Here is a 22,782-nt window from a genome sequence, read left to right on the forward strand (position 1 = left end):
AATACAGTTTTTTTTTTGGATTATATATTTGTTCGCTTTAAAAATAACAATAAGTAACACAGTAGTAGTAGTAGTAGTAGTAAAACTCTTTATTGTACAAAAGTAAACATAAAACAAGAGAAAAACGCATCATTTGTACAAAGGCGAACTTATCCCTTTCAGGGATCTCTTCCAGTTAACCTTTACTGTGATATACTTTTTGCATATGTAAAGGATATAAGTATGAATGCACAGAGGGTTATATGGATTGGATGATGCTTAAGAGTCCGCAGCCAGCTCGGTTCTCTATTTTTTAGGTATAGTCTTAAGCTACATAAACTAATTACAGACATAGACATACCTTATTCTATTGTAATTACAAAATTTTAGGGCAATCTAGCTAGTCGTTTTAAAATGAGAACGGAGCTCCGTTTGTATGGGAAGGTGAAATTCGGCCGAGCTTGCTGCGGACTCAAAGTTTGAGCAGCAAGCGTTTGAGTCTCAAACAACCTACGAAGGTATTTAATAGTAAATTATTTTTCACATAACCTATTCGAAAAAGGGATTTTTTCTTGTCCGCTAGGAGGGATCAAAGTGTCACTTTTCTGTTCTAGGACATTTTTTTTGTACCTATTCATTTTTTAGGTTAAATAATAATTTGGAATATGTATGTATGTATGTATAAACTCTTTATTGTACAAAACACAGAACACAAATAACATAACAATACAATTTCCTGATGTGTGGTGATGTGAAAAACAGTATGTGTCACATGGTAGCAAAATGATTTCCACCTTGGGCGTTAACACTTGGATCCCTCACTACGCTCAGGATTCTATTTTAGAATCCCTCGCTACGCTTAGGATTCGATTATAAAATCCTTTGCTTCGTTCAAGATTCAATGTACGCCCTCGCCGTAAATATGTCATTTTGCTCCCTTGTGACACAATCTACTATGTACTAACACTGATCAGACCTTCAGACTTATGTACCAACTTGAAAAGATCTACAGAAACAAAATATAGGTACACTAATTGTATTTTGAAGTTGAATTAAATAATTAATAAAAAACTTACCGAACCGAGGTGATCGTTTCCAGGAAATGCTGTGAACGAACTCTAAACGGCAACGACGCTTCGTATTGTTTTTTATATGAAAATTTATAATGAGATCCGTATATGGTTCAGAGAGCAAATAATGAATTTTTGGTGAATTGTATGTTAATAAGTAATTAACTTCCATTTAAATCACTGACATACCTATACAACCCAGTGTCCTAGAAAAATAACAATACCTATCTACTTAATTATTATTTTTATGGCAGTATCTAATTTATTTCATTAGTGGATATCTATATCTATCCACTAATTCAAATAAGTACCTAATACCTATCTATCTAGGTATAACTAATTTGAATAAGTTCATATGAGGTTAAAATTGCATTATCATTATTAAAAAATCGGCCAAGTCGAGTGGAACTCACGCCTCAACGTCCCGTAGGTACATGGTACATTACACAATTTTAAATACTTAAACTATGTTTTTCTGTAAGATTGATCCACTGCTTGACCTTATATGTTTTTCTGTCATCTATAGACAAAGAACACTTTTCGGTTTTCTTTGTTCGATATTTTAGTTTGTAAGGAATTCTTTCCCAATTTATGTGTTCAGGATTCAGGATGTACCCAAAAAAATCCATACTATATATACTATATTATACTATATACTATATATACTATATCCATACTTCCATACTAATATTATAAATGCGAAACTCTGTCTGTCTGTCTGTGTGTTACCTCTTCACGCTTAAACCGCTGAACCGATTTAGTTGAAATTTGGTATACAGATAGTTTGAGTCCCGGGGAAGGACATAGGATACTTTTTATCCCAGAACACCCCTCAAGGGGGTGAAAAGGGGGATGGAAATTTGTATGGGGAATCAATAACCGCTGAACCGATTTAGATGAAACTTGGTATGGGGATAGTTTGAGCTGTGGGAAAGGATATAGAATAACTTTTATCCCCGAAATCATCCCTTAAGGGTGTAAAAAATGGAGTGGAAATGTATAGTGGGCCAATTTGGGGGCGAAAAAAGGGTGGATTAAAAAGCAGATTTGTTTAAGAATTAAAGTACCCAAATTACTAATTCCACGCAGACGAAGTCGCGGGCAAAAGCTAGTAATATTATAAATGCGAAAGTGTGTCTGCCTGTCTGTCTGTCTGTTACCTCTTCACGCTTAAACCGCTGAACCGATTTAGTTGAAATTTGGTATAGAGATAGTTTGAGTCCCGGGGAAGGACATAGGGTTGTTTTTATCCTAGAAATCATCCTTTAAGGGGGTCAAAAAGGGGGGTGGAAGTTTGTATGGGGAATCGATAAAAAGCAGATTGTGTAAAAAATAAGCTACCCAGATTACTAACTCCACGCAGACGGAGTCGCGGGCAAAAGCTAATAAGAATATAAGCATAAGCATGTAAGTTTCATGATGCTGGAACGGCTTTCAGATTTCAAAACTGTTATTGATATGATATAATTGCGGTCTATGCCTCACGCTCGCTTTCAATAAATACGCATATATTCAGCTTTTTAGGGTTCCGTACCTAAAGGATAAAAACGGGCCGGGGTTCTATTACTAAGACTCCTCTGTCCGTCTGTCTGTCTATCCGTCTGTCTGTCTGTTTGTCTGTCACCAGGCTGTATCTCATGAACCGTGAACAGTTTAAATTTGCACAGATGATGTATTTCTGTTGCCGCTATAACAAAAAATACTAAAAACAGAATAAAATAAATATTTAAGTGGGGCTCCCATACAACAAACGTGATTTCTTTCCTGTTTTTTTGCGTAATGCTACGGAACCCTTCGTGCGCGAGTCCGACTTGTACTTCGCCGGTTTTTTAAATATGAATGCCGCTCCTATGTACGGATACGGCTTTTAGAGTTCTACGAGAGAACCCTGGGTGCGTAGCCAACGTGTCAATCGTTAACGCTCCGTAGCGTATCGTAGTCATCTCCCTCCCATCACTCTCTCTTACTAGTGCGACAGTGACAGTTGCGTTTCGTTCGCAACGGACTTACGGAGCGTTAACGAGTACACGTTGGCTACGCACCGAGATATAGAAAGTATTAGGATAGGTAAATAACAAACAACAGAATTATAGCGTATAAAAATAGAAAAGTTTTAATAAATTAAATTTATAAAATAAAACTATTCTGCAAACGTTTTCGATAGCTTCTCTATTACGATCTTAGTCCTTTCTGTCAAATACTGATCAACTTGCCCAAGTATTTTCACGAAATGCAACATTTTCTGAACACCTTTTTTGAATTGCTCCATCTTTTCGGCGCTCGTTGGTTCTTCGTAAGAATCCCTGTATGTTTTGAAGATCATCGATGATCCTAACACTGGTGGTTTTATCGGTTTGTGAAGTGCTACGTGTAGTCGTGGAACTTTTATTGCTGGGATTCTTAGTTTTGGTTTGTTGATTCTGGACATACCTAGCTTTGGTATGTAGCCTTTAGGTGGGGCTATGGCTATGGGTGATTGTGTATCACCATATCCTTCTTGGTCCATGTCATCTTGATCCGCCACGACGAATCTGCCGTCTTGTACTGCCTTTGGGATGGCATTGTGGATGAGGTCGCAGAATGAATTGACGTCAAAAGTTCCCTTGTTCTTGTGTGCTGTTCTTGAGATAGAACGGAGGATCGATGAGTCCTGGAATTATGCAAATAACTTATGACTCTTTTTTTCTTTGTTGGTTAAGTACGCTTAAATATTACTGAGGAGGAAAAAACTTGTACACTTAAACCTTCCTCAAGAATCACTCTGTTGATAGGTGAAAGCCGCATAAAAATCCATTCAGTAGTTTTTGAATTTATCTCGAACATACTGACATACAGACAGACGCGGCGGGGGACTTTGTTTTATAAGGTGTTGTGATTGTGATAGTGATATAAAGAGTTTATGTGTTTTACTTACGCTTTCATGTGATCCACAATTAATGGTAACCCGTAAAGGCGACGGCGCTCCGCCTACCATCTGAAACACCCAACAACACGTATTACAACTACTGCAACTAAACATTATTTGTCACAAACGTTATTCGCAAAATGTCGACGAAGCAGTTCGCTATTTTCTACCTACAGCTCGATATAAACAAAACATATATTAACCTCTAATAAAGCAATAACAACCGCTATTCGATACATTTCCAAACCTACACTCGGTTCATGTTAGTCTGAGGGACGGCACGTTTTCACATCTCGACGCATCGTCAGCAAATCGGAGGCTGTTCTTACTCGACCCACTTCTTGTATTCACACAAGGTCAATTACACAACTGACAGAATCATTACAAATCATTACATTTATATTTCCTGTGTCTTATCGACTTTACGTGTCTCCTTTCCAAGTGGTCCTCGTTAAATGTGTAGTAGATTTGTCGACGATGCAGTGGATAACGCGGAGCTGTTATGCCGGCACTCTTTTGTTTTATTTGATTGCCAAGTTTTACTTTGAGAATGAACTTAGGAAGGCATCCGTTTGTGAAGCTGGTGGTGGTCATCGCACTCGTTGCGACTGTGACAGAGGTTGGTACCTGCCGTTATTTAATTCTTTTTAATTACATGAAATTTGTAAGCCATTTGGAACACTTTGTAAGATATGATTTGGTCGTACTGAACGTAGGTTAAATCTCGAAGTTATTACTGTGAGATGTTATGATGAAAACCACAATATAACTTCCGTTTACACTGCACGGCGCTATCTCACTTAATTTACCCACAATTTACACACAACTACCTAAAAACTGTCAGGAAACTTGGCACAAGTAGGTATATTGCGTGGAAGAAATCGCTAATACCTAGTTTTAAATGTCCTGTTGAATTATCTTGTTTTTTGTAAGAGATTATTTGCGACGTTTTCAAGCAAAAGGTGCCACATTGTCGCTTACCATAAAGACGATAATTGCTTGTATCTATACGAAAAACCTGTCAGAGCGTCCTTATGGCAAGCGGCAATGTGGTACCTTTTGCTTGAAAATGACACATTTATTTATAGCTAATTACGTATACTCATTTGTGTATAAGGGTACGTACTCCTCCGTTTAATTACATACTAAATCGGAATATTTATCCTTATTTACTTTTCTCAAAAAAATATATTCTAGACGTCCGCATCCACGCTTTTTTACGGCCTCCTAGCCTAGTCGGTAGTGACCCTGCCTATAAGCAGGAGGTCTCGGGTTCGAATCCCGGTCAGGGTATTTGTTTGTGTGTTAATCATGAATATTTGTCCTGGTTCACCGCACTTGCTGACAAGAGGAAAAAACGACGACAAGGCGTCTCAGTACCGTTTTCAACAAATCTCTCTTGTCAGGCCTGTGGTAGACCATGTCGGTCTCGCATCGGTCTATTCAGCCACCAAAAACGGTGTCTCTCCGGTGTTACACCATAAATCGTCTGCAATAGACGCAAAGGCCAATGATGATGATGATAGTCGCCTAGTGCCCATAGTACAAGCTTTGTTTAGTTTAGGGCTAGATTGGTCTGTGTAAGATAATCCCCTATTTATAGTTACTTAATGCAATTTTTTTTAGGGCAGTCGGCTAGTACGGGCTTCGCTGCTTAAGCCGGAGACCTGGGACTGCTTCACCAGCAGGGCGGAGGACCGGCCCTTCGCCTATCCGCTCATCGCGCAACTGGTCAAGATTAAAGACATGGCAGTGCGCGGGTTTAAGAGTGTCATGGACTTCGCTAAGGACTACAAACTCGAGTGAAAGACTTGCTAATTGCAAACACCAGCTGTTTAGAGACGTTTAGCTGAGACGAATAAAGTCAACAAAAAAAACAAAATTGGCGGACCACTTAAGGTATTTTCAGGGACCGGCAGTGGTGTCAGACCACCGGTAAAGAAACCATTTTTATGGGAATATGGTCGACCTCTACATACTACAGTGATTTATAACATTCTGAATAAAATTAGACCATTGTGGATCAGGCATTTCTCGTGAAAATGTAAACGAGTAACATCATGTTTGTTTTAATGATTTATACTTTTTTTTTAATGATGAATAGGCAGGCGTTTGACCACGATCCCATCTGATGGTAAGTGATGATGCGGTCTACGGTGGAGCATGCTTACCTATGAGATACCTATTAACTCTTGACTTGAAGAGCCCCAGATTGTACTCATGCGGAAACACAGACTCGGGCAGGGCGTTCCACTCCTTGGCAGTTCGCATTAGAAATGTGGAAGCAAAACGCTTCGTGCGTATTTTTGGAGTTCCTACCATGAAGCGATGCCGGAGTGCCGTTTGTCTTGTAGTCCGATGGTCCGACTTCAACGTAATTATATCATAAACACCCACGAACGTCAGTCTAGTCTGTCTTAAACTTATTCTGAATATCACTGTACCTTTATTTCCAATGTGATTGATATATTGTGAAGGCGAGTCTAATGGCGTGTTCAGAACTGGCAAATGCGCCCTTATTCTCTTTAGATTACGCGCGTTGTTAGCGTAACTCATGCAAGGCTCGTACAAAGCGCGCTATGTGAAGACGCAGCATCGCTATCGGCGCATTCGTTAGATCTGGATGCGTTATAATAGCAAACATTTACTTGTAATTGAGCATTGACTTGTAATTACTTTTTATACCTTTATAAATGTACTTTATAAACGACTGAAATTCTGTATGAATATATAAATAAAACAATGATATCGTGTGTGTAATAAAGCTATTCGTGTGTGTTCGATAGAAAGTATGTAAGTTAAGTACATATGCATTTAAAAACAAAAAATATATTTAGTTTAATTTTGGTACATTTGATTGAGGTTAATTGGGCACGTCATGCACCTATATTATTATACAGTTATGTTTTATGTTAGTCTTAGGTTTACATTACCCTTTTGTTATTAAATCCTATCCTAAGTGTTCATAAAAAAATAAACTAAAAAATAAAGGTGAAACAATTTATTACACCATCAACCATCCTTATATTATTTTAATAATGATATATAAAGCATTTTACTACGCTATTCGTTATCACGAGTAAAACATTAAGTAGGTATTAAATATGCTTAAATAGGTATTCTAAACTAAAGTATAGGTACATTTATTACTGGTCATCCTGAAGCTTGGTCTAATTTCTTCTTTTTTTTTACTTAAAAATATTAAGTCACTTTCATTATAATCCATAATGCTAGTTTAATTATGTAGGCTTGGTCCACAAATCTGCCATAGTTGCTTTCCATCCATTAGCGCTGTTTTCCCAAGTAAACAGACATTACAACAAACTGAAAGGTCGCCGCAGAATAGACTTACGTCGGAATATCCCTGCAAGAATAATTATTTTAATCTAACCTCGTTCAAAACCACTTACTTAAATAAGTAATAGTTTCTTGAATCTATAATATTCAGGAGTAGTCAAAGAACCTTTAATTTTTAGATCTAGAAGGTCTTTAGAAATTTTTCTTCTTATTGCTTTATCTGTTAGCGGCAGTTGAACGGTACCTAATGTTTTCTCCAGTGGAGATTTCCCGAGAATCGGTAATTTAAGCGGGTGAAATGGTGGAAATGTTGGCAGCCTCGGAGCTCTAAGCAACGGAGGTGGCAGGAATGGCAATAAAGTAGGCACAGGCATTATAGGTGGTATAATAGGAAGGAGTGGCAAACGGGGGATCACGGGTGGTATCAAATGAGGTAGTAAAAGTGGAGGTGGAAAAACAGGTCGCAGTCGAGGAAGCGAGGGTATTAATGGAGATCTTTTCAATTTAGAGGTCTTTAAAAGTTTAGGCGGAGGTTTTGCTGGTAACTTTGGGAAGGGTCTTGGAGGTAAAGATGCTAAACAAGGAAGTTTCAGTGATTTTGGCACAGGATTTGGTAAGGTTTCTATACCAGGAAGTTTTGGTAATCCGGGATTAACATTAATGATGACTGGCGAGCGGTGTGATACTTTTCGAACTACCAAGGGCCCGGGTCCAGACCTCTTTAAGTCACCAGCGATAAGACCAAGATTGATGCCATGTGATGTTTGAATCTGAAAGAATAATTAGAGAATAAATGTAATCAAGCATGTTTAAAGTACTAGCACCGATGCAGTGGAGTTCGTCCAGTGGAAAACAAATATTTTATTTATTTTTACACATAGGTATAGATCAAACGGCTCAGTAATGGGACCCATAATAGTAATGTTTAATCTAATATTTTGATCGTATAATAAAATTCCATAACTTTTTGTGTTGTAAAAATGGACTTTTAAAAAACATTGTCCATATCGTATTGTATTACACTGGCAAAGACGTGCTGTTTTACCTAGTAATAGCTATTTCTACATGTGTTAAGTCCTTTCTTAATTTATAATATTCCAATAAAAAATTAAAACTATATTATTACATTTTAACAAATAGTTTTTTAATCAAAAACATAATTTTTATACAAAAGGGCCTTAGAAAATGCTCTAGCTAGACGAGAACATAACGTGACATAACTCAGAACCTATGCATCGGGACTAGTAGTCCTTGCTTGATCTAGGTAAATCTGTTCAAATATCATGAAGATAATTTAGAGCTTATGATAATAAAAAACAACTAATACTTACGAACATAAGGAATAAGCTCAGATGTATTAATAATTTACAAATCCTTCTTGCGTGAAGTCTGTTAACTTCCATTTCTGTATATGACAAAAACAAATCGGACTCGATTGCTTTATAAATATTATAATTTTCTTGTCAAAAGATTACGTTTGTTTATTATCAGATCTGTTTTCGATAAAACACGTTACACAACAACAAAGGAGTTTATTGTGCAAACGTATTCATTCTCTTATTGTATTTTTGGCGTCATCCCATTGTTAAGAAAGTATGGTACATAATATAATTATATTATTAAATTCCGATTTTTGTTGACCCATCATCATTGGCCTTTAACATCAATTAAATGATGGTTTAAACAGCGTCCCTAACACTGCGGCACTTACGTAAATGACTAGTAAGTCCAATGCGAGAGCGGCAGCCGCGACCGCATAGCGGGCAAGAGACCATGCCTTCAGTTTTTACATATTTTACTGTCCAACTTAGATCGATAAAATTAAGAGTCACGAACCCGCCGGCAAGAAGCCGCACCCACACAATCGAGGTTACGCCCTCATTTTAAAACATTATTAAATTACATAAAACTTCGCATAAACATTTACGAAAGCATTTTATATATATATCGGGTTATTAGTATGTATTTGATAAAAAGTGTTATACAAAGGAAATAGAGCGAATAAAAGTTTTGTATGTAAAATTTTTACTCGTTCTAATTTCATTGTATTACAAATTCTAGGAACGAAAACTCGTGCCAGAAGAAAATAAGGCCTTATTATCAAAAGTGTCGATTATAGGTTCCTGTCGGTCAAGTTCCGTACCTAAAGGGTAAAAACGGGACCCTATTACTAAGACTCCGCTGTCCGTCTGTCTGTCCGTCTGTCACCAGGCTGTATCTCATGAACCGTGATAGCTAGACAGTTGAAACTTTCACAGATGATGTATTTCTGTTGCCGCTATAACAACAAATACTAAAAAGTACGGAACCCTTGGTGCGCGAGTCCGACTCGCACTTGGCCGGTTTTTTACACGAACGGGTCTACCGCGATTTAATTTCATTGTTTTTACCTTAAATTCCGACGTTTCAGCTGAGATGCACCAGCTGTGGTGTGGTGCCGTGGACAATAAACATTAAACTTTAACGGGTAGTGACAATTTCCGTGTGTACCCCGGACATTTTTATAAACAAATTTCGGGTAGTTTAGTGTTTACTTAGATCTCCGTTGACATTTTGCTGGGACGTCAGTCTTTCCGTGACCATAGCTGGTGCAACTCAGCTAAGACGTCAGAATTTAAGGTAAAAACAATGAAATTAAATCGCGGTAGACCCGTTCGTATAATTAAATATGTGTTAAAAACGCGAGAGTTTAAAGTGTTACAATGTCACTACGCCGCCATATAGTAAATAAAAAATAACATGACTATAATCCTTAAACTTGACTAGTTTTGAGAAGACTGTGCTCTTACTTACTTAATTATCAGATAAAAATTCAAAAACAATACAGACATCATTTTTAACCTTTTGGACGCCAATGACCGATATATCGGCACCGCAGGTCCAACGCCAAAGACGGATTATTCCGTCACTGACCACAAAGCAACATAGACCTACGTGCATGTGCATAAAGTTCAATTTCAGTTTTGACACTTCGGTGACGTGGCGTCCGAGTGACAGCTTTTGTGTTTGCCACGGTGTCGAAAAGGTACCTAAGGTAAGTATTTGACATAAAAAAATGCACAAGCAGTCAATTTCAATTCTGGATTACTCTGTCCCTTTTCCCAATGATTCGTCATATTGCCATTGTGACTCAAGAACAAAATGCCCATAATTTTAATTAGTCAAATTATGCAAGTATGTAAGTCAATTTGTCAAGATACAAATGTACAAAAAACCTAAATGCCCGTATTACCCATATTACCGAGTGCAATATTGATATGGGTATTTGTTGTATGAATCCGAGACAAGAAGTCTACAACATCATGTGTTATTCAACAATCGAGTACTTACACAATAAAACCTGGCTTATTACCTCATTAGATTTTATAACTTTTTAATTTTTATCAACACGTTCGATCTTATCATAGGAGCTTGAGTAATTGGTCCCAGGATCGAAGGCCTATCGATACAGCCGCTATCACATTGCTACTATTACGTCAACATACGAAACCACCTTAGCGTATCTTTATATACGATTCTGAGGTAAGCATTTATTCATAAATATTTTCGGTTTGTGTTGGAGAAGTACCAAAAATGGGGGGACTCATTTTTTGGTCCTCCCTATTCCTTCTGGCTACGAGCCACATAGAGGCTTGCTGCAGTGAGAAGGGATTATGTCTGGTAAATAGTGAATGAGAACCTAGTTTTAAAATATTTACATTAAGTGGGGACTAACGCGAAATTTTAGTTTTTAATTTAAACTTACACGTTTTAATCAAGGGCAAATGCCATGAACAAATTCACTCGGAAACTAGCTGGCCTTAAGAAGGACAAAAATAATCGTCTTAAAAATAACTTTTGTCCTCATGATATGTTTGTGCATTGTTATTATTTATTGTGTTGTTTTTGATAGCGACATATAATTTTTTCTTGTTTATTTCAGCTTGAGACACTAAAAGAATTGAAAGAATGCAAGAAGGCAGCTTTGGCGTCGTGAGTATTCTAACGCGTATAAATCAGTAAAATAAAGTTTAACAAATGATTTCACAAGCTTCATTAATATATATTTTGTTTACAGGTTATTCAAGCCGAAGAAGCTACTTTTAGGTATGTATATAACATATTGTTTCGTTAAAAATTACGTTACGTTATTAAATATGCATCTTAGATAGTTTTTTGTTATGTACCTCTAGTTAATAGTTTCTGTGATTTAGTTTCTTTTTCCGTAATCACGTGTTTCCGAGCATTTTCATATTGCATCCGACAGCCTAATTATCTCGTAATCAAATTTCAGATGACTGTTTTGATGCGCCGCCGACCATTTTGTTGATGCCGGCGAACGCGCCGCCACCACCAGCCTCACCGTTTCTCTTTGCTTCGGCCCCACCGCCGTGTTTACCTCCACCTCTTCTATTGCCTCCACCGCCTCCGCCGTCAATTGTTTTACCCGCGCCGCCCCCTTGTGCGGCTCTGCCACCACCTTTATATCTGCCGGCGCCGGCTCCTCCACCTCTTCTATTGCCTCCCCCGCCTCCATGTGCGCCTCCGCCATTAGTCCTCCCTGCGCCGTGTCTTCCACCTCTAATGCTGCCACCGCCGCCGCCCCCGTGCTTACTCCCACCGCCGGTACCACCGCCGCCGCAAGTTGTCTACGCGGCGCCCCCTCCCCCGCCGCCGCCGCAGCCGTTGTTGTTGCAGGCACCGCCACCTCCGCCTCCACAATTCCTAATGGCTTCACCACCGCCACCTCAACAGGTCTTGCTGCAAGCTCCTCGGCCGCCTCCACCGCAGATAGTGTACCAGAAGCCTGCTGCGCCACCAGCTCCTTTACTGCTACAGGCACCGCCTCCTCAGTACGCGCTGCCGCCGGCTTGTCCGCCGCCACTCTTTCTCCCTGCTCCCGCGCCGCCGCCGATGTACTTGTCAGCTCCACCGCCGCCACCGGCGTACTACCCCGCGCCGGCGCCGCCGTGCAGCTGCGCGCCGCCGCCGCAGCCCGTCCCCGTGAAGAGCTTCATCGTGCCTCCGCCGATTCCATGCTCTCTCGAGCCCAAGCCGCTGCCGCCGTGCAAGTGCAAGTGCAAATACTTTTAATACTTTTTTATAGTTTTAATCATATTTATTACAATAAATACATTTTTCATAAATTTACAATGGCGTACATTTGATTTTAGGTTAGAGCTTGTGAATTACGTCTCTAGGTATTCATTAAGGGGACTTCGCTACGCCCCCACTATCATTTTATCAAGTATGCACGCGATGCGATGCCTTTGTTCTGTCCGGTAATCCTATATACACAATTGTGATTCTAGAATAAGAAGTTATTGTTTAACAAGGGAGCAAAGTATTTATTATTAAGTAGGTATATTAAATAACTATAGCGACCCGGGTAGTTCAACTAATTCACACAAAACCTTTACAAATTATATGTATAAACCTTCCTCTTGAATCACTATCTATTAAAGAAAACTGCATCAAAATCCGTTGCGTAATTTTAAAGATCTAAGCATACATAGGGACAGACACACAGACAGCGGAAAGCGACTTTGTTTTATACTATGTAGTGATAATATTAAGTAAAACTGGTATCTAATGCATTCTAGAAAATAAAATGCAAACTTGCACACTGACTAAAAATAATAAAGATAGCCTTTCCGAGCGGGCGTGGTGCAAGATATGTTCGGTATACATGGTGTATATTTGGTTTTCAATGATTTAATATTAATTTTACATATCTAAGATACTCAGTCTGTAATTTATTTGCGGACTGTGAATTTTTTTTTACTAAACCAAACGTAAATTTGATTAGATTTAAATTATGATATTTAGTTAATAAATAATGTAAATGACAAGTAAACGCACTCTAAGTACTTAAGTATTAAAGGAACTCATATATAATCTACATAATTTAAAACTCTTGTCTCTAACAGTACAGAATGGCATCAAATATTCATACTGCCATTTCGACTGCTTTAGGCAAACTTATTAGACATTAGGACACAAATGTAAGCGATTCTTGGGCCGTCATCATGATAATACCAGCGGTTGCTGCGTTTTTCAAGTACAAAATAGTTAGTAGTATCATAATTTTTACACGTGCAAATGAATTTGGTACGTATATAGGTAAGGTAGTAAAAATAAATTACAAAATGTTGGTCTAAACATGTCGCATTTTGTTCCTGTTTTTTACCAGCATAGAGGAATAAACTAGGTATTTGCTCCGTCTATAATTATACGTCGGCTAAGGCTATCAGTTAAGCGGTAGGAAACGTCATAAATATATGGGTCAATTCATAACTGACAAAATTTAATTCTTACATTGCGCCGACTATAGTAAGCAATTCTTTGGAAAGAGCTTTATTCCTGGTCTATAAATTTGTATTGAAGATGCAGGCTCCCTCAGAGATCAAAGGACAATGATAATACAATTATTGATTCATAACTAGAGCGGAGCACTATCTGCCATATTATAGATATTATCCTGTCTTCGTTCTTCGAGATTTAATCCTTTACTATGTAGTATAGTAGTAGCCTACGCGCAAGCCCAATCGCACGAAGACAGGATAATTATGATCAAACTTCACTTCAGGTAATTTCGTTTGATCATGTCTTTTTGTACCTATTAAATAGCAACTTATTAGCAACTGACTGATGTTTCATCGTGAGTCGCAAACTATGAAATATGAACCACTGAGCGTATTATATAAAACGGTGCACTTATGGCAAGGTAAATGTCAACAAGATAGCCTAGAAGCTATAACTAATTGTGTTTGTATTAATTATGCCGCTTATTGGGTACTAGCTGTCGGAAAGGCAGTGTTTTAATTTTAATCAACGGATGTTTACGCGGTAGAAACATATGTAATTCAAACGCGACTATTGCAGTGTGGCTGACACGCTCTTTATTTTCGGCACTAACCGTTACCGAACTCCCTGTCGATGTTATCCCGAGGGGCTACAGTATGGAGTTCTTCATAAAAGGAGTGTACAGGTTTTAATAGGGTCGGCAATGAACATATAGTCTATATAGCATCTCTGGAGTTGCAGGCGCCCATAGGCTGCAGTGACTGCTCACCATTAGGCGGGCCGAATTCTTGTTTGCCACCGACGTGGTATACAAAAAACCCTCACTATGAGTTTTACGCGGTCTTAAACTCTAGCGACTGCGTCAACTCAAACGCAGTGCATCTCGCTTGCACCGATGTCAGTACGAGGGAGATGCTCTGTGAATTAGTTTACGCAGTCGCTAGCGAATGTGCCCTTATTCCAATCGCAGAGCAAATTGGCCTGGTGCGGCAGTTGTCACTACAAGGCATGCGAGCTACGGTGTCCTGCGATCCTAGTATTCTGAACGACGAGCATAATAGTCTGCAAGGAGTCTTGTATTTCAATCGACCTAATGACACGTTACTGGATAAGGTGGGTGATCGTTTAATATTTTAGTAAGTCTACCATTACAATGTAAAGTCAGCTGCAATAATATGTTACACAACGAAGGCCGCAAAAATATCTGACGATCTTATCTGTATAGCCATAAGAGCGTGTCTCATATTTTTGCGGTCTCGAAGAGTCACATATTATTGCAGGTGACTTTACAGTATGTTACAATACTTAACTTTCCCTCTACCCAAAGGTTGTCTGGAAGATCGCTTTTTAGCGATAGTCTGAAACTTATATTTCGTTTTCTGTGTATTTTTTTACCTTATGGTGTACAATAAAGAATATTTACTTACAATGAATCTGAAACTGATTTATTTTTTAATTTATTAAACAGACAAACCGGGAGCACTTCTCCATGTGGTATAAATGGCTCATTATAGGAAATGAGGTCCCTTCACGTTTAAACCACACGATGCGATACGATGCCGATATAACGCTCCTTGATCCTCGTCAGCCTGGAGCTATGGATGGTAAGGGACGAGTGACGTTCTCGGCAAATATTGAGAGGGCATAGCAAAACTATCTCGAGCGAGCGAAGTGACGTTGTCAAAGCTAACTGTTATTTCAATAAAATAGCATTCACGGTTAATGCGGCCAAATCCGTCTACGTTAAATTTCGTACACGAGCGATTATTTCAAACAATATATGACACGAAGGAAAGGAATGAAAATTAATGTAAGTAAGACGAAAGTAATGGTATTTGAAAAGGAAGAATATATGACAAACTGTGAAATTTTGATTGGTCAAGAAAGAGTAGAACAAGTGAAAGAGTTTGTGTATCTGGGAACCTTATTCACTAGGGACGGTAAGCATGATAAAGATATTGAAAGGAGTGCTGGAAATCGCGTGAATGGGGCACTTAATGCTTTTATGAGCAGCCAGAAGGTGTCGCAAAAGGCACGGTTGGCTGTGCATAGAGGGGTGCTGGTGCCTACACTTATGTATGGTAGCGAAAGTTGGGTATGGCAGAAGAGGCATCAGAGCCAAGTGAATGCAGTGGAAATGAGAGCGTTGAGAAGTGTGTGTGGTGTGAGATTACAAGATAGAATTAGGAACAGTGTGATAAGGGAAAAGTGTGGACTGAACGAAGATGTAGTGACAAAAATTGAGAAAGGTATGTTGAGATGGTTTGGACACGTGGAAAGAATGAGTGAAAGAAGGCTAACAAAGAGAGTGTATAAGGGAGAGGTAGAAACGGGAGTTGGAAGGGGCAGACCTCGGCGGACTTTCTCTGATCAGATCGGGGAAATCCTGAAGAAAGGCCAGGTCAAGAGCACCCTAAACCGGCGAGCGTGTATGAGGAATGTTATGAAAGTGAAGGAAGCGAAAGAGGTATGTCAGGATCGCAGCAAGTGGAAATCCGTGGTCTCTGCCTACCCCTCCGGGAAATAGGCGTGATTATATGTATGTATGTATGTATGTATGTATGTATGTCACGATTGTTAACATCATCGTCTCATCGACAAAGCAGCGATTGCTTTTTCAGCAGTCAAAAGCTAAATTCCGGCTTCGATGAATGGCTCCGGAATTTCTCGCAGATGGTTTAGGCAGCATTGACCATTAACCTTACCTAATACTTTGCGAACCTTATCTTACCTAATATTATGTCTGTATCTTTTTTTTTTCATGTAGTGTGCACAATAAAGCATTTTATTATTATTATTATTAGGTATAAGTTAAATACAATTTCGTCATATATGATTATCCTTTTTAAATTTCTATTGGCTCAGATTATAATGGTAGCGAAAAAACAACATGTAAAATACCTGTGTGTCCTTTTTTTTAGCATCTGATAACACCTCAGTGGCATACCACGAGTCAATATTATTTGAAGACCTACACGTACATCTCCGAGATGGAGTGTCTCGGCACCCTTGGGCGGTGTGGACGCCTGCTGGTTTTCAGCCGCTGTATGAGCATGAACGTATTCGGAGACGCCACGATTTGAAACGGTACCCTATGAGGATAGCTACGCCGGTGCGTTTACTTTTTTTGGACTAAAATTACACAAATTGCTTAGTTTAAGCAGTGATTTAAGTACGAGTACGTGGCTCATAATAGTCTTTAATTTTGTTTATCCACTGTAATAAGTTTTAAACTGAACCAAAGAATTTATAGATCAAATATGAGATGTTTTTACCTTGTACCTTCTTATTTAATATAATTAATTGTCAAGCTTCGAGCTTCTAACTGACTCATTGGAACTTAGATTTGAAATTCTTTGTCATATGATGCAGTGACATGCCCGATTTCAAAATTCAGCATTGTATATGACATCCAGGTGGGCCACTACGACGACTCGTACGATGGCACGTTTGCTGATTATGTCGTGGACAACTCGCAGCCGGGGCGCGATTCTGCCATCCGCTGCGGATACGGGACATCCTCGCTCATTCTCGAATGGCTTCAGGCTAAGTAACACACATATGACAAATATTGATTATTCTAACGGAGTTAAGAGTAGCTAATAGGTACTTAAGAGGCAAGACCAGTGTTAATTTCTCTGTTCCAACCTACTCTACTGTTTCCTCCGTAGTTTTTGACCTTAGAGCAATGATTTTTTCAACACAGATTTATATTATCATTATCTGTGTCGGACTATTTTGCTTTTTGATATTTTTGTTTTTTTAAGCGCTGGAACACTTCAGACATCGCAAAAACGTGGTAAGTCGCAAAGAAAAGCATTTTCAGAAGGAAACAGTCGAGTACGAAACCTCGAGTTTTGAGATTTTTAAATATACAATCGGGTCTATCCCGAATTTATTTTAATACCCAAAACAAAATAAATTGGTTGTTGCTGTTGTTGTTGTTTATGTTGTTGTGTTTGAGTTTGTTGAGATTTTTACCCAGGATTTTTCGCCTAAGCTACAGTTGTCCTTATCGCACTAATTTTACGAGCCGCCCCTGTTAGCGCGACGGAGATATTCACCTAGAATTCTCAATTCTGAGACGTCAGCTGGCCTTCCCTTTTAAAAAATTTGAGGAATAGCTATTGTCGGCTAACTCTCCTTTATGACTTGTATCCTTTGAATGGAGTTAAGAGGTTTGCCACTATAGACGGTATATAGGACATGAATGCTACGAAGTACGAGCGCTATGAGGCACTGTCGCAGCGGGGCGAAACGTCACTTCGTCTGCTGCGACTATTCGATTTTCTCGGTAAATCCGTAGTAGTTCAAGCCTTAGGATCTGTATCACCTGACCTTGGAATTGTAGACGCGACCGCAACGCAGGCGAGACAAGCATTCGATATATACTCTGCCACCAAAATGCTGTCATGCAATTTAAAAGAAAGCTTACAACGTAGTACCTACCTGTTTACCTTGTATTATTTTACAGAGAAGTTCTAACACAAATGGAGCAGTGGAGCACAGATGCAGGCAACAAAAGTATGTTCACAAGGCTTGCTGAAGGAACATCGGAGCTCAGCGGCGGAGTCCTGAGGATGCAGAACAAACGTCTGTCAAAACTTGACTACGTCATACCTTTATGGACTTTTAAGTAAATAAGTATAATGGCTATAAGTAGGTAGTCAACAAGAGCATGGCGAGGTTCGCTGGGGGGATATAAAATATATCATACCACGTATTCACTATAAACATTTTGTTTTGAAACACTGTTTCAGAATCAAAAATCCACATGTTTCTGAAACACAGAAAGATATGGTAAACACTATTGTTTATCGCCATTGTCATTGTATCTTAGACCGTCCAGACTATGTGAGCTGAAACATTGTTTCTGTAAACATCTGCATAGTGTTTCAGAAACAGTGTATCCCGAACATTGTTTAAGTATAATAATGATTACGTGGCTTTAATTGGACATTCTCATTCCGTTTACCACTATTGCTGATTTACTGCACTTTCGCTCATCATGCAGCAACTGCGAGACTTTACATCAAGTGGCACTTGACACGTCGTCGATTGACATCGACGATAGATTGACATCCAGACGTTTGTCTTGTATTCTTAAATTCTGAATATTAATAACTGACAATTATGTACAAACTTAAACGATAACTTTAACATTTATAACATAATTAAGCTGGCTTGGTCTATAGCAACCAACACCATGTTCTTAATGCAAATACATTTGAATATACTTCTCTTTTCCAATCTACTTCTAGTTCTACCACTTAACTCAGGGTTGTGCGGTGAGCTTCTAGTAGATATGGTTTTTCACTACGGGACTAAATCTAGTTCAAGTATCTGAGTACAAATTAGTCGCACGTAGCCATACCAAATATAATAACTTCAACATAAACCTTCCAAGGTAAATATTCTGGCCTTACGCAGGGTGGGCTTTGCATACGTAGCGGAGCGAGAGAGTAGCAGCAACATGTTCGTGATCCCGTTCACGGGCACGACGTGGGCGGCGTGCGCGGTGGTCACACTCGTGCTTGCGGTGGCGCAGCGTGCGACTGCGAAGGACGAGTCGGAGAAGGAGGGCGCCTTTGTTGCTGTTATGGCCACGTGGCTACAGCAAGGTACTTGATGAGTTCTATAATTCGAGTAGACTAAAAATATTTAGCCTCCCGTTCATTTCTTTGGGAAGCGCTGCTGGTCAACAACGTTTTTACTTTTTAGCAATTAAGACAGGTGGTAGCTAGATTTTTAGAACGTCTGAATGTTACAAACAAGCTTTTTCTACTATTAGGACATATTTCAATTTATAACTATAGAAAATATAGATTTCACACTAACTAATCTGATGAACCGGTTGTCCAGAACTTTTCATTAGATTTAGTTTGGCTGCAAATATTCCTCAAACTTGTCACCAGGTCGCTATCCCCCGCTAACGGTATCCACAAGTGATGCTCCCTTGTCGCCATCTCCTTGCTTGTTCTCTTGTCCCTCTCCGTTGAATATCGGCAAACATTGGTCGTGGCTCGCAAAAGAATTTAAACTGAACAAATTTACACAGATGTCAGTGCAGTACCGGAGGGTGCATCCGGCCGCATAACCTTCCTGGACCTCTCGTATGCTCGATGCTGGTGTACACGTACTATTCGTCAGCTATCGTGTCACCCTCATGAGTGCTGGCAGCATTATCACCTACAAGGCAAATGAGGTCGCCCCCTTGTCGTCATGTCCTTGCTTGTTCTATTGTCCCTCTCCGTTGAATACGGGTGAACATAACAAGACAATTAAAACTTAACAAATGTACACAGATGCCAGTGCAGTTCCTGTTGGTGCATCCGGCCGCATAACCTTCCTGTTCCTCTCCGTGTGGTCGATGCTGGTGTACGCGTACTATTCGTCAGCTATCGTGTCTGCCCTCATGAGTGCCGGTAGCAGCGGACCGACAACGCTGCGGGCGCTTGGTGACTCACGCTACCGCCTTGCGTCTGAAGATTACGAGTGGATACGGGCTCAAATGTTTGATGTTAGTGTTAAGATTGTATTACAAATACAAATTTATTGCGTCAGAAAAAAATAAAAAAAGGAATTAGTTTCGTCATGTTCGTTCGTATCGTAAGCATTTTACTTGAAAAGTATGTACGTCTTGTTAATGAAATTTAGATTAGGTGTGTTAAAACATTGATTGTACTCCTCAAATTATGACACTTTTGTTCAATAACTTTAAAAAATTATGAAGTCTTTAGATTTTCTATTTTTCATACAAATTAAATATTATATTCAATGTACGCTATCATCGTCGTTATTGACGTTGCTTGTCACGCTTTAAACATAACAATATTCGCACTACATTGCGTCTTATAATAAACTTTTAAGTGTAGGTACTAGAAATCAAAACACGTTATTTTTAAATGTCGTTGAACAAATGTTGGTCAGTTTGAGGAGTACCTACAGCCTACAGTTTAATTTTTTGCTCATGTTACAGGCCCGACCCGGTATAAGTATATATGACACTTAAATGGCAAGAAAGTTTAGTACTAATGAGTTTTAGGACAATCATTATACCTACCTATACTACCTACCTACCTAAATTATTACCTATTATATGTAAATTACCTATAAATTAGTGCTGTTAGGTGCTACTGAGCATTAGGTCTGTTACCCGTTGGGACAAAACGGTTAGGGCAAGGATAAAAATTATTAATTAGTAATTGCGACTATTGCGAGGGAGATCCGTCGGATACATTTGCTTTGCTTTAACAAATTAATCTGATCGTAGTCGTGGACTAGTAAATTTTATATATTTGAATACATCATTAAACAGGTTTATATTCCAAATTGGCCTGAGATGGAGTACCTGAAGCGGAAGAAGCTGCAGTCCATGGTGAACTTCTACATGGGCTGGCAGGCGGGCATGCAGCTAATCAAGTCCGGTACCACGGCGTACCACGCCGAGTACAACCACATGTACCCGCTCATGAGTGTCCTCAGCGACCACCAGGTCTGCAAGCTGCAGTATGTGGACACTGTACCGCCGGTGAGGAACCGTTGTCATCTCCGTCCTTTAATGAATTAGTGTCCGGGTCAAGTGTGGTACCACGCCGAGTACAACCACATGTACCCGCTCATGAGTGTCCTCAGCGACCACCAAGGTCTGCAGCTGCAGTACGTGGACACTGTACCGCCGGTGAGGAATCGTTGTCATCTCCGTCCTTTAATTAATTAGTGTCCGGGTCAAGTCTGGTACCACGCCGAGACCGCCGAGTACAACCACATGTACCCGCTCATGAGCGTTCTAAGCGACGATCAGGTCTGTAAGCTGCAGTACGTGGACACTGTAGCGCTGGTGAAGAACCGTTGTTTCACACTAACATAAGCATACGTATGCATATGTTAGCGTGAAAGTTAGGGCTTAAATGCCATTTCAAATACAGATGTAGTGAACAATCCTTTGCCATCGTAATTTCTCGGAAACGTTCGTATTTGTCACCCTAATTCAGTCAACCTGAGTGCGTTTTGTACGTTCGTGCGTTTCCGTGAAGACGATGGTAAAGGATTATTCACTACATCTGTAGTCCTTCGTTTTCACGCTAAGTGCTACGTCAAATATTGTATCTGCAAAGTCGGTGCAAACTTCTTAGACGGACTGAAAGGACCCTATTAAATTTTCTTGCAGATAATGTCCTGGCTGGTAACAACAAGACGTGGACAGTGGACTAACATACTCCGCATTGGAGGCGACTGGCTTCACGAGACAGGGTTGGCCAAACGAATGCTGTCCCGTTGGCAACTCAAACCCCCTCCTTGTCGAGCGTCCTTAGTCGCCGAGCGAGTCAGTTACGGCGATGTGGCACCCCTGATTATACTAACAGTTGCTGGCCTTTTAGCCTCCGTTGTTGTGTTGTTTCTAGAAAGAGCTGTAGCTAAATGGTGGTCTAAGATGAAAGATAAGTCTAATAGTGATAAAACTGAAGAGGAAGAAATTGTTGATCCAGTAATATAACTAGTAGATAATATTACTGTGGCACCCTAATCATACATACTTTTTTAGGCTTTGTAGCTTGTAGCGTCCGTTGCTGTGTTGTTTCTAGAAAGAGCTGTAGCTTAATAGCAGTCTATGAAGAAATATAGGTCTAGTGGTGATAGAACTCAAGGGGAAGAAACTGTTGATCTTGTAATATAACTATGTAGATAATATTACTGTGGCACCCCCAAACATATAAATTATTTTAGGCCTTGTATCGTGCGTTGCTGTAGTTTTTCTTTCTTTCTTTATTGCACCATGGTAATTACAAGATGTTAAAACATGAAAAACCGGACAAGTGCGAGTCGGACTCGCCCACCGAGGGTTCCGTACTTTTTAGTATTTGTTGTTATATAATAAAAATACATCATCTGTGAAAATTTCAACTGTCTAGCTATCACGGTTCATGAGATACAGACAGGTGGTGACAGACAGACTGACAGCGGAGTCTTAGGTAATAGGGTCCCGTTTTTACCCTTTGGGTATGGAACCCTAAAAAGTATCTCATGGACCCGGAACGGCTTATGAAAAGTAAATATTTACTTAAAACTATAGTATTGTTTCTAGAAAGAGCTGTAGTTAAATGAAACATATGGCAAGGCAATACCTACCGATAAAAAAAGGACTAGAGGAAAAAAATATTGATCCAGTGGGATAAAGTAGATGACATTTTAAAGTTAGCTGGAGATTAGGTGTGCTTTTTATTGCTTTAGTTTTTACCATAAATG

The 22,782-nt window shown here is 39.4% G+C and overlaps 4 protein-coding genes across 7 annotated transcripts; 2 read left to right on the top strand and 2 right to left on the bottom strand.

Annotated features, from left to right (window-relative positions):
- Window positions 1-3,136: 3,136 nt before the first annotated feature.
- Window positions 3,137-4,332, bottom strand: LOC134750082 (uncharacterized). 2 transcript variants are annotated; one of them, XM_063685174.1, is made up of 3 exons: window positions 4,206-4,332; window positions 3,964-4,023; window positions 3,137-3,699 (listed from the first exon to the last, which is right to left on the bottom strand). In XM_063685174.1, the coding sequence occupies exons 2-3, from the start codon at window positions 4,021-4,023 to the stop codon at window positions 3,190-3,192; spliced, it is 570 nt and encodes a 189-aa protein (XP_063541244.1). In that variant the 5' UTR covers window positions 4,206-4,332; the 3' UTR covers window positions 3,137-3,189. The 2 variants fall into 2 exon arrangements, with proteins under 2 accessions (XP_063541244.1, XP_063541243.1); XM_063685173.1 differs by having other exon boundaries at window positions 4,158-4,300.
- Window positions 4,333-7,221: 2,889 nt separating this feature from the next.
- On the bottom strand, window positions 7,222-8,727 carry LOC134750296 (protein diaphanous homolog 1-like). Of its 2 annotated transcripts, XM_063685459.1 has the most exons (3): window positions 8,583-8,726; window positions 7,496-8,021; window positions 7,222-7,318 (listed from the first exon to the last, which is right to left on the bottom strand). In XM_063685459.1, the coding sequence occupies exons 1-3, from the start codon at window positions 8,652-8,654 to the stop codon at window positions 7,269-7,271; spliced, it is 648 nt and encodes a 215-aa protein (XP_063541529.1). In that variant the 5' UTR covers window positions 8,655-8,726; the 3' UTR covers window positions 7,222-7,268. The 2 variants fall into 2 exon arrangements, with proteins under 2 accessions (XP_063541529.1, XP_063541528.1); XM_063685458.1 differs by lacking the exon at window positions 7,222-7,318 and having other exon boundaries at window positions 7,326-8,021; window positions 8,583-8,727.
- A 2,050-nt stretch (window positions 8,728-10,777) lies between these two features.
- LOC134750336 (uncharacterized) lies at window positions 10,778-12,384 on the top strand. The gene is made up of 4 exons (XM_063685499.1): window positions 10,778-10,911; window positions 11,174-11,223; window positions 11,309-11,337; window positions 11,513-12,384. Exons 1-4 carry the CDS (start codon window positions 10,825-10,827, stop codon window positions 12,322-12,324), a joined length of 978 nt encoding a protein of 325 aa, XP_063541569.1. The 5' UTR covers window positions 10,778-10,824; the 3' UTR covers window positions 12,325-12,384.
- Window positions 12,385-13,154: 770 nt separating this feature from the next.
- LOC134750289 (uncharacterized) lies at window positions 13,155-22,268 on the top strand. Of its 2 annotated transcripts, XM_063685450.1 has the most exons (10): window positions 13,155-13,341; window positions 14,507-14,649; window positions 15,005-15,140; window positions 16,458-16,648; window positions 16,953-17,086; window positions 18,011-18,172; window positions 18,967-19,157; window positions 19,842-20,056; window positions 20,855-21,067; window positions 21,707-22,268. In XM_063685450.1, the coding sequence occupies exons 1-10, from the start codon at window positions 13,260-13,262 to the stop codon at window positions 22,031-22,033; spliced, it is 1,794 nt and encodes a 597-aa protein (XP_063541520.1). In that variant the 5' UTR covers window positions 13,155-13,259; the 3' UTR covers window positions 22,034-22,268. The 2 variants fall into 2 exon arrangements, with proteins under 2 accessions (XP_063541520.1, XP_063541521.1); XM_063685451.1 differs by lacking the exon at window positions 14,507-14,649 and having other exon boundaries at window positions 13,215-13,341.
- Window positions 22,269-22,782: the final 514 nt, after the last annotated feature.

This window comes from Cydia strobilella, chromosome 19 (assembly GCF_947568885.1).
Source record: "Cydia strobilella chromosome 19, ilCydStro3.1, whole genome shotgun sequence".
NCBI classification, from domain to species: Eukaryota; Metazoa; Arthropoda; class Insecta; order Lepidoptera; family Tortricidae; genus Cydia; species Cydia strobilella.